Genomic DNA, 18,104 nt, shown 5'->3' with positions numbered 1-18,104 from the left:
ACCTTTCAATATCCTTCGTTACTTTTAAAATAAATGCAATAGTGTATTTATAAATAGAGAGAAGAAAGTGGTGCAGAAAGGGAGAGAGTAGAGTGTGAGAAGTGAAGAAAATGTGGAGACTTAAGATGGGAAAAGGAGAAAATGAGAGTTACTTATTCAGTTCCAATAACTTTGTGGGAAGACAAACATGGGTCTTCAAGGCTAATGAAGGCACTCATCAAGAACAAGCTCAAATAGAAGAAGCACGTCTTAGTTATTACCAGAATCGCCTCAATGTCCCATGCAGCAGCGACTTCCTTTGGCAATTTCAGGTTCTACATCTCTTTTCACTTCTATATAAAATAAATTTGATTGCTGCGGTTGTGACTCAAAAAAGTAAACAGTTAAGAAATCTAGTTTGAATTTAAAAAATGTGAACATATGGGATGTAAAATAATTAATTTTCTTTATTTTGTTGGGAGGGTGCAGTTTCTAAGAGAGAAAAAGTTTAGACAAACAATTCCCAAAGTGAGAGTGAATGAAGGAAGAGATGGTGATGAGGAAATAAGAATAACAAAGGAAACAGCCAGCAATGCAATGAGGAGAGCCACGAACTTGTTTGCAGCCTTACAAAGTGACCATGGCCATTGGCCTGCTGAAAACTCTGGCCCCTTGTTTTATTTCCCTCCATTGGTACTCTATTAATCTATTGATTCATATTTTTCTCATTTACTTCTTATCCATATTAAATTTTCTGATTTATTATTTTTGTTTTCCAATATCAAAATAATAATTAACCTTTTGGGGGGGGGGGAAAGGTATTTGCATTGTACATTACAGGACATCTTGGCATCATATTCACAGAAGAGTATCGAAAGGAAATCCTTCGCTATGCATACTGTCATCAGGTAAAATGGTTGGATTTGGATAACTAATTAATTTCATTTATAAATGTTAATTAAGTTAAGAATTAGTACGTTAATGATTCAGAAGGATCACTAAATTTTGTTTACTTTAGGCAATGTTACATTGGTAAATTTACAACTCTCACTTCTACCCTATATATATGAAAAAGGAACATAATTATATATTAGTTGAGAAATTTGATTTTTATATTTTAAAAGCAAAAAGAAAGTTTTTCCTTTTGATTGTAGTTAAAGAAAAGGAAAAACAATATAATGTCACACAAATTCTTATATGGCTCAAACGACTCGAATTAGTGTGTCGGACAGGTGGAGTATTTGTAATTAGAATGATCTTGAGTGAATTCATACTAAATTTTTAATTGTCATTTGATTAGCTTATATTGTATGTGACACAACTAAATGCTATTTGATATTGATTGTTATTTAATTCTTATAGTATATTTAGTTTTTATTTGATAGTGGTTGTTTTGTTTGTATTTGATATAAATCATATACATGTTTAGTTTTCTTAACTTTACATAACTTCAATTTCTTTTGCCAATATCGAATGTTGAATCACCCTTTCTCAAGGTTTGACTTGAAAAATTGGATATTTTAATTATCAAGCCTTCACGTTGCTTAGTAGAAAATAAATAAATAAAGAATTTATCGCGTTCGATTGTTAGTTATCATCTAAAAACCTTTTATCATGATAAATTAGTTACCTTTTGATTCTTATATAATTAGCTTATATATTTTTTCACCTAACTTGTAGTTTGAAATTTGAAATATAAATAAAAAAAATGCATTAAATGAAAATCAAATAGAAAATCACAAAATAGCTGTAAACATCTCATAAAAATCACATGAAAATGAAACAAAAATTAGAAAGTATAATCCTAAATGGTAAGTCTACAAAATATCTAATGAAAATAAGATGAATCAGATAGCAATGATACCATAAGGTACTCAAAATCATGCAATTAAATAGCAATCAAATCAAAATTAAAAAGTCCTTTGGGTTGTGAAATGATCATAGGCAAATTAAATATGTGCAACTAAAATCCAAATAGTTTCACCATTGTGATATGCTTAATTTTTTTAAAGAAAAATCAATAAAATTTTGTTTTTGACTATCAGAATTTCTAGTGTTATTATCATATTTGTTCTACTGATTGTTATTCCATTAATTATTTTTTGGCTGCATGCATTTCTCTTATTTTTAGTTTACTTGCAACCTCAATAATATTCAAAGTATTAAAAATCATATTAATGGATATCTACAAAGCAATCAAATTACAATATATCAACATAAGATAATACCACATGTGAATCATATAACAATAAAAAAAAGCAACAGCCAACTTTCATCTTCTTCCACAAATAAATTCATTAACCTTATATCCCTCCCTTTCACCCTTCCGTACCATCTGCTACCATTCAACATTCCACCTCCCGTCCAACTTTCATTTTCTTCCACCAATAAACTCATTCCCCTGTATCTCTTCATTTTAACCATCTAACCACCCAAAAACTCTTAATTCTTGGGACCTTACAAACCATGGAAAGAAAATCCAAATAACTAACAGTTTAGGACCAAATCAAAATCATAAATCCATCTTCATGCGTAAACAGAAGAACTTTCTAAAAAATGAAAAGATGTACAAGAAGAATAATTTGCACCAACAATGATGTCTAGTAATACAGCCTCCAAAGCCTAACATTCTTGTTATAAAATCCTCTTAACAATTTTATACCTACAAAAAAATTGGCTTCAAAGCAAATTACGAAAAAGAAAAACAAATGTGGGATGAAGTGCACAATCAGGTTGAGAATGCAATAGCGAATCAAAGCATACTGATTTCATAATAGCTAGAGGCTTCACACACCGTTTTTCACCGATTTTATCTTAAATATAACGCTCGTTGACCCATAGCTTGAGGATACAATAATAGTTGAAGAGATCATATGTTTGTTGATAAGGGAAGCTTATACGAGCGTTGTTATAATAATTGATAACTGTTTCATCTTTTGTTTTTGATCTCTTGACTTTACTTTTCATCTGCTGTTTTTGAAAAACAGAAATTAGACATGGTTGGTAATTATATTGTTTTTGGTTTTGTGTTTTCAAACATCCAAAACTAAAATCACATTTATTTGATCATTTTTTTTGGTTTTCTATTTCTCAAAGCCCAAAACAAGTTTTGATTATTTTTAATTTTTTGTTTATTTTATAAAAATAAAATTCAACTATATTTACAATATTTTTGCATCTAATTTAATAATTATAAAACTATATATATTTATTCATATCAATATTTTAAAAGAGAGTTGTTAAAAAATGAAAAATTTAACAAACTATTTACAAAATATAGTAAAATTTCAAATTCTTTCAATAATAGACATCGACAGATACTGGTACGTATATCAGTAACATTGATAAGCACTGATAGAAGTTTATCAATTTCTATGATGGATAGAAAATAAAATTTTGCTATAATCGGTAAAATTTTTATTTATTTTACTATATTTGAAAATGTCTCTATTTGTATTAAATTATCTCAATCGAAATCATGAAAAAACTAATAAAAATATAAATATCAACAAATACGATAGAATATTTTCACTCTTTAAAAGCAAGCTATATTAGAAAAAAGAAACATTGAAAAGAGTTAATTCGAACACAAAAAATGTTTTCTTGAAGAATCCTTTCCCCAATAAGATGAATGATTTACTTATGAATGCATCACTTCATCTACAACGCCATGTAAGATGAACGTCTGAATGTTTGATTATTTTAGAACGAAGATGGAGGATGGGGACTAAACATCGTGGGAGAAAGCTGCATGCTCTGTACTGTCCTAAACTATATTGAACTTCGTTTATTGGGAGAAGAAGCTGATAAGGAAGCATGTGATAGAGGTAGAAAATGGATTCTGGATCATGGAGGTGCTCTTTACACTCCTTCTTGGGGAAAGATTTGGCTATGTGTGAGTACTATATGTCTCTCTCTTACATATAAATCTAACTAATTTAAAGGTGTGTATATACCAAATATTATGATATATACATGTGTGTAGATTTTGGGGGTTTACGAGTGGGAGGGAACAAACCCTATGCCTCCAGAAATTTGGATGTTTGGGAAAATACTTCCTCTGAATCTCGGAGGGTTCTTATGCTACACAAGATTGACATTCCTTCCTATGTCATATTTATATGCGAAGAGGTTTGCGGGACCCCTCACTCCTCTCATTCTTCAACTGCGTCATGAAATCTATATCCAACCTTACAATGACATCAAATGGAATCCTGCTCGCAATTTCTGTGCAAAGGTATTTCTTTTTCTCTATTCTTTTGGTGTTGAGAAGTACATATTCCTTTTTCTTTTAATTCTTATAATTTTTTTTAGTAAAAGAGTTGATTTTCAAGCCTAATTTAAAAGTCGGTTATAGCTGATATTATTTTAGTTTGATTTTTGAAAACTAAGAAATCAAAAGATTACTAAATGAAATGTACACAAATTATAAACTTTAGCTTATAGTTTAGTAATATAGTACCTCTCATAAACTATTATTACTTCTTCAAAAGAGATGATGACTCTGTCGATTTGTCTTTTAAAATATTTTTCAATTTATATTTTAAATTAAATCTACAATAATATAACATTGAAATGAGAATAGATGAAAAAGATATTGTCGTATAACAAAAATATAACTTAAAGAGTTCAACAAGAATTAATAAAATAGGTATAAAACAAATGAACTAATAAAAAAAGAAATGATTTGAAATATGAAAACCAAATGCATAAAGATAAAATAACAAACTCGATAAAAGAAGAAAATAGATTACAAAACTTAGCTTATACATTAGGAGATAAATTGAAGAAAAAGCTCGGAAGAAGTTTTATAAAAATAAAAAAGTAATAAAATGAAGTTTTATAAAAACATAAATAGATTTAAATCGAAGAGTTGTAATTTAAGAAAAAAAGAAAAATAAATAAATTACAATTGAATTTGAAAGTTGGGAGGGGTTGTTATGCACACTAATCACTCAGCTAACTATAGATATTAAAAATAAAAAAGTTTTTTCTTTATATATTAAGAATTGAATAGTTTTTTTATATATATATTATATAAAGACGATAAAGTTGAGGGAGACTCACAATCCGTCGGTGTCCATAAGTCAAGTCGTTTACTAATTTATACTTTTAATTGTTTTTGTCAAAAAAAAGCATTATTTTTGGACACATCTAGATGGTTAATGAATTGGAACCTCTCAAAGGCATGAAGTTTTGTGTTTTGGGATGACACGTGGAATGTTTACGTTATTTATTAAGGAGAAATTTTTTTAAAAATAGCAAATTTTACAAAATATTTATAACTTATAGCAAATTCTGTCATTGATATGCTACAGTGATAAAAGACTATTAGTAATAGAATCTAAAATTTTATTATAGCTTGTAAATATTTTAATTTATTTTGCTATGTTTAAACCCTAAATCCTAAACACTAATCCTTTTAGTTGATATTCATTCTTAATTATTGGGTAACTTTTATGTAAACGTTTGAGAGAATATAAGTAGATATAATTAAGTTTATTATGATCCATCAACTTAAGCTTTTAGGTTGATTGGTAATTTAACCTCTTGATTTATTCGATTTTATTTTTTAAATTACAAACATATTAGGGGTATTTTCAAAAATAAAACAAAGCGGCAAAATATTTACACTGTATAGAATAATTTAAAACGAAAAAAAAAACTCATAGGCCACAATAGAAAATTTTAAAAATCTCCTGATTAATTGGTATCTGGTATACGTAATATATTTGGAAAACCATAGTTTAGTATTTGGAAAACGATCATTTAGGAAGCACGATCGTTTAGGAAGTCAAATCTAAACGATCAAATCTAAATTTAAACAAATTTTTAATTAGTTTTTGTTGTGCACGATCATTTAGATTTATCGTTTAAATTTGGGTTACCTAATCTCAATGATTTTTTTTCATGATTTTTGTGGAAAATGATAGTTTATATTTGGTATACAATCGCTTAAATTTGATCGTTTAAATTTGAGACAGCAAAATCTAAACGATTTTCTTAAGGTACTTTGGTACACGATCGTTTTAATTTGGTTATTTTTTACACGATCGTTTAGATTTGATCGTTTGAATTTGGGCAGCCAAATCTAAACGATTTTTTTAAATATTCTTTGATAGACGATCGTTTAAATTTGGTTATTTTTGTACACGATCATTTAGATTTGATCATTTAAATCTGAAAAGTCAAATCTGATCAAATCTAAACGATTTTTTTTAAAAAAAAATTGTTTGGTGTTTAAATTTCACTATACACGATCGTTTAGATTTGACTATCCAATATCCTAGAGATCTTTTGTCACAATCTTTTATATTTGTCACACGATTTAAATAACCAAATAACAGTTTGAAAGTCTTTTTTTACAAAGAATATCGTATATTTGGTACACGATTTTGAACCAAATAATGATTTGAAAAAAAAATATAAGAAAAATTGTAGAAAAAGAGAAGAAAACGATGGAAAGAAGAAAAAAAATTGCATAAGTGGATAAAAAAGACGATCAAAAAATTAACACTGTCGAACATCATGAATAAGAGAGTATAGAGAATGATGCAGAAAAAACTAAAAAGGAGAGAAAGAATCGAAATTGAAAAATCGTTATCAACGAGTAAAGACAAATATGAAATTCTGAAAACATAATCAGTTTTAATAGACTTTTTAAAATTGTTTTATGAACGATAAATATTTTACCACTCTTCTGTTTACTTAAACATAAAATTGAATTTACAACTTTGTGTCTAATGGATTATTTAACCTATTTCCTTTAACACTACTAAAAAATTGCTACTTACTTTTGTACAAAGCTGTGTATTTTTTTTTAATGATTATTAACTTATCTTTTTATAAATTTAACTTATTCTCTCCTAAGTACTTTTCTATTTCATGTATGCTCAAATGGACTAAAAATACATTTTTATTTAAAGTGTATTTTTATAAAAAAATATATATATAGTTTGTGAAACACCTCAATTAAATTTCTTTTCCAAAATAACTTATTTTCAAAACTAAACAAAACCAAACCCATCATTTTTTTTTTTTTTTTATCTAAGAAAGCCTTTAAATTAATGGCATGTTTTCTTAAGTGCTTTGTATATGTTTCATCTTTTTTAAAAAATAATTTTCTCTATCTAGAAACAATTTAAAAATTAAGAATTAAACTCACCTAAATTGAACATAACATGATGCAGGAAGACAAATGCTTTGAACGTTCGATACTTCAGAAGGCAGTATGGGATGTTTTTCAATACATTGGAGAACCCATTTTTAATAGTTGGCCCTTTAACAGATTAAGAGATAGATCACTCCAAATAGTAAAAGGCTATATTCATTATGAAGACCAAAATAGTCACTTCATTACCATTGGATGTGTGGAAAAGGTCCCTTTATATATTTTTCATGCAACTTCCTTTTTTTAAAAATATTATTATTATTATTATTTATGAGGGTTTTGATATTTTATTAATGATTGTTATTGTTTTGAGGCCAATTTTGGAACATGCAGCCATTGTTCACACTTATTAGTTGGATTGATGATCCTAATGGAGAAACTTACAAGAAACATCTTGCAAGAATTAAAGATTACTTATGGGTTGGTGAAGATGGAATGAAGATGCAAGTGAGTATTACTCATTCTTAACTATTTGACCTGACTATGCAAGATTTATTCTATATAGCAAAACTATTTGAGAAATATATAAAGGGTTGATATATATTGAAACGTATACATAAACAGAGTTTTGGTAGTCAATCATGGGATGCTGCTTTTGCCATGCAAGCCATAATTGCAACAAATCTCCACCATGAATTCTCAGACACACTTAAGAAAGGGCACGACTTCATTAAACAATCCCAGGTATTATTATTAACTCAATTGTCAACGCAATTGTTCTTTTATTTATTCATTTAATAAACTGTGATATAATTAAAAAAGATTAGAGAAAACCCTGGTGGTGATTTTCCAAGTATGTATCGTCATATGTCAAAAGGAAGTTGGACATTCTCTGATAGAGATCATGGATGGGGAGTTTCTGATTGTACAGCAGAAAATTTATTGGTATGTTGTATTTCTTTTTTAATTTCAATAAAATAATTTAAATCACTAATGAATTACTAATCATTTATAATGTATAAATGATGTCTCAGTGTTGTTTAAAACTTTCGACGATGCCTTCACACGTTGTAGGAGAAGCCATGGAACCCCAATGCTTTTTTGAAGCAGTGAATTTCATACTATCCCTCCAAGTAATTATTGTAATTATGAATATTATTGTCTTTTAATGTTTTTTCTTTTTTTTTTTTTTCAACTGAGTGACTAAATGGTAAATTTTTTTTACTCAATAAATAGGCCAAAAATGGTGGAGTCTCAGCTTGGGAACCTTCTGGCATTCTGCCCTCTTGGCTTGAGGTAATAATTATTTCTTTTAAAACAAAATCTCCTTATTTTAGATAATAGTTATTTGAGCTTTCACCCTCTAAAATATATTTGTATTCGAAACAAAATTTAAAAAGAAAATGAAACAAAAGAAAGAAAAAAAACTTTTCTTAGGTTTTGTCTTATAACTGTTTGATTTCTTTTTTCTCACAAATTCCTTGCAAGATGAAAGAAAAAATGGACAAAATCCAATTATTTTGTTTTATCTTAAACTTTTCAGGAACTGAATCCAGTGGAATTCTTTGAATATACATTATTGGAGCGTGAGTAAGTATAAAATCCAATAATGATATTATTTCAAAAACTATATCTTTTCTTTTCATTTCCCATTTGATTAATAGTGCAACAATGACCAAAATTAGATACGTTGAATGCACATCATCAGCAATACAAGCTCTAGTTCTATTTAAGAAGCTATTTCCAAGTCACAGGAAGAAGGAGATTGAGAATTTCATAGAAAAGGCAGAAAATTTCATTAAACAATTACAGAAAGAAGATGGATCATGGTATGGAAATTGGGGAATATGTCACATTTATGCTACTCTTTTTGCCATTAAAGGATTAGTAGCGACTGGAAACACTTATGATAATTGCTTGGAAATATCAAAAGCTGTGGAGTTTCTACTTAAAATTCAATGTGAAGATGGTGGATGGGGAGAAAGCCATATTTCTTGTTTTAAAAGAGTACATACTCATCTTCCAAACAATGCTTCCAATCTTGTTCAAACTTCATTTGCCTTGATGGCTTTGATCCATTCTCAACAGGTTTGTAATTTAACTTTTTTTTTTTTTTAAATTATAGTATGAGTATATACAATATATAATTAATCAAGAAAGTGGCTGTATATGTAATAATATATATATAGGGAAAGAGAGACCCAACTCCTCTTCATCGTGCTGCAAAGTTATTGATCAATTCTCAATTGGATGATGGTGATTACCCTCAACAGGTTGGTTAATTAATTGATTATTTGGTATTTTGATTTTGTGTCTAATTAGTATTTAATCTGTTTGATATTTTTTTGAATTGACATATTTGCTAGATCAAAAAGGTTAAAAACTATTTTTCTTTTTTTTTTAGAACAAATCCAGTTATTTGGATGGTAAATTTTTTCAACACAAACATAATACACCTTTGTTTAAAATAAATGAACCAAATCAACGTATCTCCATGCAATATTTGTATTGGTTAGTTAGAGTTAGGCGGTGCATTTTTTTTTAAATATTTGTTTTAGAAGAATGTAATGTTAATGAGTAAAAATGTTTTCTTAATTATTTTTCCATTATTGAAATATGATTTAGCGACTCCATTTCAATTTACCTTATGAAGTTTTCTTTCCAAGGTGTTTAAAAGTCATCAAATAGAATAGAATAAACTAAATTTGCACACATCAACAATTGAATCATAAGTAATATATATATATATATACATACTTTCTAAAATAAATAATAACTTAGGTTGGTTGGAACTCGTGAATCAATTCAATTCATATAATAACATTTCATTTATTTGAATTCAACTCATTTATTGTATTTTTCTTGAATTTTTTTGAGTAAAGTACAAGGAAGTTTTTATGAGCAACAGTTAACACAAGACTCCAACAACCTAACAACAAATTAACAAAAGTAACAAATAATAACAAATTACCAAATCAGAACAAATTACATTTACATTAACATCCCCTTAAGCTCAAGGTGGTATAGTAGAGACTAGCATGAACTTGCTATGTAACTGACTGTAGCAAGTAGGAAGAGCGCCTTGGTGAAATGTCTGCTTGTTGTTTTATAGTAAATGTGGACTAGGGTAGAGCCTTGGAGATGGTGACAGTCATTTTTTATGTGTTTTGTCCTCTCATGAAAAATATCATTGTGAGCAATTTGAATAACACTACCATGGCCACAATGAAAAAGAGCAGCAAAGTTTTGAGGAGTCCCCGAATCAGCTAAGAGTCATCACAGCTAGACATCCTCAGAAGTAGCATCAACAGATGCAATAATGAAACGAGAGACAATAGTTTGTTTATTACTATACTAGAAAATGAGAGGATCGCCTAAATTAAAACAGGAACCGGTAGTAGACGGTCTGTCAGTAGGGTCTCCAGTCTAGGTGGCATTAGAATAGCTAGAGAGAACCAAGGATGACCTTGAGGAGAACTGAAGACCATGCCCTACTGTTCCTTTAATATAATGCAAGACACAAAGCATAACTTTGAAAAGAGTTGTACAGGGAGCATACATAAATTGCTTGCCAACATATGAACGGCATAAACAATGTCCATATGAGTCATGCTTAAATAGATAATGCTTCCATCAAACTATCAATAGTCGGTTGAATCCTCAAGAAAGACACCACCAAATGGAGTCAAGTGAACATTGGAATCCAACAATGTCAAAAAAAGTGACCAAGTTAGTGATGCCCGATGGAGTCAAAACATCAAAAGCATATTTAGCTTGGGACAAGTACGTAGCATCCACTTGAGCAAGCCTTCACCTGAAGACCAAGAAAATAACTGAGAGCCTCGATTCTTTCATTTCAAAGTGTGTGCTTCAGGTAACATTGTAGATCAGATATAGCTCATGGGATCATCGCTTGCAATGATCATGTCATCCACATACAAAAGAAAGAGAACAATGATATGAGAAGTCTTACAATCAAGTGAAGAGTGGGGAGTCATGAGCGCTAGGTGTAAACCCAAGTTGGGCGACAAAGGAACTAAACTCATGGGACTTGTTTTAACCCATATAAGGCATGTCGAGGAAGAAAACCTGTCTTAGAGGGAGGAGAAGTGCCATGTGGTGGCTTCAGGTGACACTCCCTCTAAGGCCTCCTACTCTTAGCCCAAGAGAAGGTGTGAAGCCAACATATATCGTTCTCCCTCTAACAATACTTGCTAACCCTACTAGAACTAAAATTGAAACTAGACATGAAATATACAACACAACAAAAATATGAAATAAACCCTTGTATAACCATGAAGTGCAGCCCAAACAACAAGTTTAAAAAGTCTTACATAAACATATATACAACAACTACAAACTAGAGTTCATACAACTTAAAATCTAACATTGTGCAACCCATAATTAACTCTGCTAAAACTAGACTTATGAATAGTCGGGTTGCATAACTGGAGACAAGACGTAGTACTAAAGAAACTCAAATACACCAGCAAATTGGCAGATGTAGTCAAGCGTCGAGTCCACATTCTCTACCTAGAAAGTAAGAAAACATTTTGAAAAGGGTGAGGTAAAAATTCTAGTGAGTGACTAACTTTTAACAATCATGTTTATATAAATGATGAGTAATGGCAACTTTAGCATTAGTAAATTTTTAGCAAAGCAATAAAGCAATTTCTGAAAATCTTTCTTTTTCCTTTCTATACCCTGAATTTATCCCCGAGAATGGCGCAAAGCTAAATCAATACCATAAGCCTAAATCTTAGTCCTAATAGTATATTTATATCGATGCTATTAGTCCATCCTCTAAGATTGTTGTCTCAATAATCCCTTTTTCACAATATCCTCCCTGGTAGGGTTAATTATAATAAATATGTCTCAGATATAGAATAAAACATGCTTTATAAATCATAAGGTTTAAAACATTGTCTCAAACTTAGCATGTTAAAATAACTCTTCATATAAGCAAAACTTTATAACTTGGTAAATCAAATTTTGCTAAAACAATCTCACCTAAAAAAATCTTTGGAAATCAACATAACATGCTTCTCTAATAAATCTCATCAATATGCTTAAACTTTTCAACATTTTCGAAACTTCAATATCATGCTTTGAAAATCAATAAATCAAGTATAACACGATTACTATCCTCAAAGCATGCTTAAACATAATTAATGAAAAAAGTTTATAAACCAGGTTTGTAACTCATTTTGTTACTAACATGTGGTAGCTAACTCCTCGGCCTATATATTTGCCCAATCTTCTTTAGCCATAAAATTAGAAAACTTTAATCCTTTAAAATCATAAAAATTCAAAAGTTAACTAAAATTTTTAAAAAACACCAAACATATATGGCATAACACGATTAGTCACTAGGCATGGGCGACAGGCAGCACTTGCATGCACAGGCCCTCAGGGTGCTCGATCGTGTGCTTGCCTTGCGCTTAACATGATGCGCATGACTAGCCCTTTATGCTTCACCCTACACTGAGCATATATGGCATGTCACATGACTTTAGCGCGCGTCCTATGCCACCTAGCAGTGCATTGATCATGTTGCATGTAGGCCATAAGACTTGGAAAACCTTTCATCTTCTAAATGCGTGCATGCCCAAAGCCTGGAGTACTAATGCCTCAGCCACCTTAAACCTTTTCTTAGAAACTAAAAAAATTTCAGAAAACTTCTTTCAACTTCCAGAGTGTATAACTTCTAAACTAGCCATCAAAATACAAAGTTCCTTCTTCAAACTTACTTAGAATTATCTTAACTAGCTTACCTCCAAATTTCAGCTTCAAATTCGAAGTGAGGAGTTCTGTAGCCTTCTAGAAGTCCAAACTGCTTAGAATCACATTAAGAGTGAACTTTCCCTCTTCTTTCATCTTGATAAAGATCTTCCTCATGTCCTCTTTGTTCGGAAGCCTTACCTTGCTAACTACAATCTTTTAGTGAACTTTTGAGACAAGAATTACATAAATGCACAAGGAAATTGAAAGCAGCCTTCAAAATGGTCTATTTATAGAGTTTTATGCATGACCAATCTTACCAACTCCTACTTGTTGAAATTTAAAGTCTTGCATGTTGTGGATACTTGTTCTTTACTCAAACGACCTCTCTTGAATTTCTAAGGGTCATTCAAAAGGCCTAGCACCTCATCTTCCTTCACAAGACCTCAACAAAAGGCCTTGACGCCTAGTTAACCTCATAATGTGTCTTGGCTGCAAAGCTCATCATACATGCCCTTCCCTGACTTGCTATGGCACCTAATATTTGGCATAAAGAAGTTCTCAATGCCTAGCCACAATGGTCGCCTAGGACATACCTTTGAAGGTCCTTAACCCACATGACTCTCTAATTCTTTGCAAAAACGTCTAACCTTGCTTGTGCTTGACACCTAAATATGCTTTTAATGGTTCACATGACTCCCCTTAGCCACCTAACGATGCTCAAAACGCCTAACTTACCAACACTTAGCCAAAAACCTTCCTTCATAAGCAACCTAAACAACAAAACGACATTTCAATTCAACTTTCACTAAACTTTGACTTTCCTTTAAATTAGAAATTATTAAGGTTAGGTTTAGGGTTTATACTTCATATATACCTCTTCAAATAACATGTCATGGTCAAAAGTAGTTTTCACTTTCATTTGAAGAAATAGCTATTGTTTAGCAGTAGTTACAGCCGAAAGACTCCGAACAAACATCATGTGAGCAACAAGAGCAAACGTTTCCTTATAATCAATAACATACTCTTGAGAATACCCTTTGGCCATTAGAAAAGTTTTATAGACTTCAATGGACCTTTCTGAGTGAGTCTTGATTTTATAGATCTACATACATCCAACAGGTTTCTTTCTAAGAGGTAGTTCAACATAATCCTAGGTATGAGTTTTTCCTAAAGCCTAAAGTTCATCATTCACTGCTTGCTGCCAAAGAGGGTTAGTACTGGCCTCATGATAAAATGAAGATTCAACTAAAGATATGATAATGGAAAAATAGGGTAGTCTTTAAGAAGGAATTTCTCTTATCCTGGTGGAGCGACCGACATGTTCAAGTGCAAGTTATGTACTAAGATTAGAAGATAGATCATAGAGTGCAACGGTATAAAAAGACTGGTCGAGCTCAGAGACAAAGATTGGAAAAGACTCAGGTTCGGAGATAGGGAGTGTGGTAGAAAAATAAATGAACTGAATGATTAGTAAAAAAGAAATTGGGACCACGTCGAGAATCAATAATTGGGGAAAGGTTATAAAATGGACGATGCTCCCAAAATGTGATATGGCATATGATACATAACCATTTAGAAATAGGATCCTAACACCTGAACCCTTTATGTTCAGTTCCATATCTAAGGATCAACATAGACGAGCATGAGGTTCAAGTTTGGTATGTTTGTAAGGAGGCAATAGAACAAAAGATGCATAACCAAAAGACTTTGAGATGAGAGTAAAAGGGAGAGGTATCATACAATCATTCAAAAGGAGATAAGTTATATGAATAAGAGAGGAAGGAAGACGATTGATCCCATAAACATATCAGGGCAACCATATCACAAAACTTCTTAGAACAAGAGGCAAAGAGAAGTTGGGCATGGACAAAGTCAAGAATATGATGATGTTTCAGTTTAGCTCGACCATATTGTGGAGAGATATAAAGACATGAATATTGGACAAAGAATGCCTTGGTGTGAAAGAAAGGAAAGGAGGTGGGAGTCCTTATACTTCATAGCATTATCGATGCAAAGGATTTTGATGATTTTATAAAACTGAGTACAAGCCATGTTTGCAAAAGCAATATAGATATGTGCTAAAGAACAACAATGTTTATGAAAATAAATCCAAGTAAAACGAGAGTAATCATCAATAAATAACACAAAATATCAATAAGCACTGACTGTCGAAGCAGGAGTTAGACTCCAAATATTAGAATGAATTAGACCAAATAGTGTGTTACATAATAAATTAAAAGTAGAAAAAGATAAAGTTGGTTGTTTTGCAATTTTATATTGTATGCAATAAAGGAAACTAAATTTAAAAATATTATTCAAAGTATCAATTGAAATTAAATTAGGGAGTTCACCCAAAGATGCATGACCAAGATGGAGATGTCATTGATATGTAGTTTAGCTCACAAGATGACCAAGATTTTGTTTGACAAAGATGCATCACAAGATGTCTTTAGTGATGGCAACAGAAACAAATGAAAGATTGGGTGGCTGAAAGGATATAAGCTCAAATAATCTTTTCACCTTACGATCCATACCAATTGTCTGCCCTCTTCGTAGATCCTCAACCTGACAAACATGTGAAGAGAAAGGGACAATTAGACCAAGATCACATAATTATTGCCCAAAAAAAGTGAGGGTTGAAAGAGATGTTGGAAACATGGTAAATATTAGATAGGTTTATGGTACGGGTATCCATAATATCAATATGAGAAATAGTCATGTGATTACCATTAGCTAAATGAACAAGGGGAAAAGAATTAACATGAGTAAAAGATGACAACAATGTTATATTGAAGGTCACATGATTACAATAGGTTGAATCAAGGAGTCAAAAGGTACCTGATGTGACGGTAAGATTAGAGGAATTGGAAGAGAGAATCTATTTGAGAAAATCCTATAGATCACTAATCTGGATACTTGGTCGAGTGGAAAATGGTGTGACAGGAACAACAACGAATGAAGAACCAATTTTAGAGGATCTCTTTGACTTGGGAGTGTAATTAAACTAGAGGACATGGTGGCCGAGTAGGACAATTGTCTAAAATATGACCTTGCTTGTAACAATACCTGCATTCAAAAGTAGGACAACTACTTAGCTTGTGATCATGTTATTTACAATTTTTACATTATGAAGACTCAATCGAGCACGGGGTTAAGTGGTTACTAGTGAAACATTAGAAGACATGGAAAAGACTAGGCAAAGTATTTTCTCCTCAAACAAAATCTCTTGGATCACAACGTCAAGTGATGGAAATGAACTACTGGTGTAACAAAGTAGTACGAACTGACTCGTATTTAGACCTTAACGGGGTAACAAAGTAGTACGAACTGACTCGTATTTAGACCTTAACGGGGTAACAAAGTAGTACGAACTAACTCATATTCAGATCTTAAACCCATTAGAACCTTAATGAGTCGTAAATGATCAAGATATAGATCTTAGCATGGTCTTATTGAGTCCAAATGGACTGTAGAGTAGTGAGGTATTCATTAATAGATTGCTCCACTCTTGATTAGTGGTGACTAGAGCAATGTGTAACTGGTAGTAGTGAGCTACGCTAATAATTTGAAATCATGCAACCAGAAAATCCTAAAGCCCTTTTGTAGTGTCAAAAGCATCTAATTTGGTATGAATAGCCAAGATGAAAGTATTACCTAACCAAGTGATTATTTGGTGATTTTTGCTATCCCAATCTTCCAATCTTTTAACAAACTTACTCTATCCTTTAGTAGCACCTTTGATAGCTAGGTTTGGCGACATTACACTTCGTCATAATTTTCTACCAATAAAAAAGCACTTCATCTGATTGGCCTAGCTAAGTGATGTAGTTTATATCATTAAGCATGATGCTGATAGGTCCAAACACATCCATTTCTTCCATTGGTCTTCGATGAAGGATGAATTCTGTTTTACGCTTGGTTTTTAGTGATGATGGCAATGACGTTCGTAGATGGTAGGGAGTTTTAGTCGGTTGTGGTTTCAGTGGGTCTTACCGGCTGAGCATTGGAAGAGAGTTTCAATGGATGAGTATGAAGGAGAGATTTTAGTGGCTTAAACCAAACAAAGGTGGGATTTTAATGGGATTCCAAGAGTGTTTTCGTCGATGAGAGAGGTTGATTTCACGGCTAGATTTCAAATACTTGGCATAGTGGTTTTCAGTTGGTTGGAATATGTCACGATCAAATTTTGTGGTGGAGATATGGGTTTTCTAGGACTTTGATACCATGTGGACCTTTTTCGTACCTTTCTTGAATTTTGTAAGTAAAGTATAGAAGAAATATTTATACACAATAATTGACCCAAGATCATATCCTAACAACAAAATAAAAAAGTAACAAACAATAACAAATTACGTTTACATTGACAAAATGTATGAATTGGATTAGGATGATGGAGTTCTTTGAATCATTAAGTTATTTGAACACTTCTCTACTAAAGGCAAAATTAAAAGTTTAGGTTTCATAATTTTAAATTTATACCAAATAGATGAATTAATTCATATACATTTTGAATTTGTTAGAAACTTATGAATTATTATATACCGATTCAAAGTTTGGAGGCTTGTTAGACACTTTTATAGTTTAAGGACATATGTTAGACACAAACTTGAAATTCTAGAAATTGATTGGACACTTTTTAAAATTTAAAGATCAAATAGACATAAAATGTCAAAGTCGAACGATTAAATTAATTTAACATTATTTTTATTGAAAATTTATTCTAATTTACAAAATGGTTATTGTATTATTGCAGGAAGTAGCTGGAGTGTTTATGAACACTTGCATGTTACACTATTCATTGTACAAGAATGTATTTCCATTGTGGGCACTTGGCGAGTATTGTAATAACATTTTGTTCCCATAGTCTCTACTTTCAATTACCATGCAAATTTATCTAAATTATTAATAGGACATACACATTAATGTTTCTCCTTTTCTTCTTAGCTTCATCTTACCATTTTCTATAGCAATATATATATTTGATTATTTTTAAACAAAGGTTATCTAACACACAACAACTTCCATTAAACAAAATGTTACAACAATTCAAATGACATAAAAATTCATCTAGAAAATTAAAGCAAAAATAGAACACATAATTTTGTAACTCGGTTTGGTGAAATATCATCACCTACATCTAGAGGCAACTTGCTTTTAAGAAAAATAAAACTCATTAATATTGTATCAAACAATTACAATGTTGTACGGATCTTCCAAAGCCACGAAAGTTACAACATTGACACACAAATAGCTTAACTTCTTAAATGATCACTTAGACTCCCTTTAACTA

The 18,104-nt window shown here is 31.1% G+C and overlaps 1 protein-coding gene across 2 annotated transcripts; it reads left to right on the top strand.

The window, feature by feature from the left end:
* Nucleotides 1-17,813, top strand: LOC105434384 (lupeol synthase). 2 transcript variants are annotated; one of them, XM_031885555.1, is made up of 15 exons: nucleotides 1-311; nucleotides 469-672; nucleotides 798-887; nucleotides 3,686-3,874; nucleotides 3,965-4,216; nucleotides 7,170-7,358; nucleotides 7,484-7,597; nucleotides 7,715-7,834; nucleotides 7,913-8,035; nucleotides 8,125-8,232; nucleotides 8,327-8,386; nucleotides 8,634-8,680; nucleotides 8,776-9,178; nucleotides 9,280-9,363; nucleotides 17,568-17,813. In XM_031885555.1, exons 1-15 carry the CDS (start codon nucleotides 111-113, stop codon nucleotides 17,676-17,678), a joined length of 2,295 nt encoding a protein of 764 aa, XP_031741415.1. In that variant the 5' UTR covers nucleotides 1-110; the 3' UTR covers nucleotides 17,679-17,813. The 2 variants fall into 2 exon arrangements, with proteins under 2 accessions (XP_031741415.1, XP_011656229.2); XM_011657927.2 differs by having other exon boundaries at nucleotides 5-311; nucleotides 8,125-8,223.
* The last annotated feature ends 291 nt before the right edge of the window (nucleotides 17,814-18,104 follow it).

This window comes from Cucumis sativus, chromosome 5 (genome assembly GCF_000004075.3).
Source record: "Cucumis sativus cultivar 9930 chromosome 5, Cucumber_9930_V3, whole genome shotgun sequence".
Lineage (NCBI taxonomy): Eukaryota > Viridiplantae > Streptophyta > Magnoliopsida > Cucurbitales > Cucurbitaceae > Cucumis > Cucumis sativus.
This window is presented reverse-complemented; position numbering and strand designations above follow the sequence as displayed.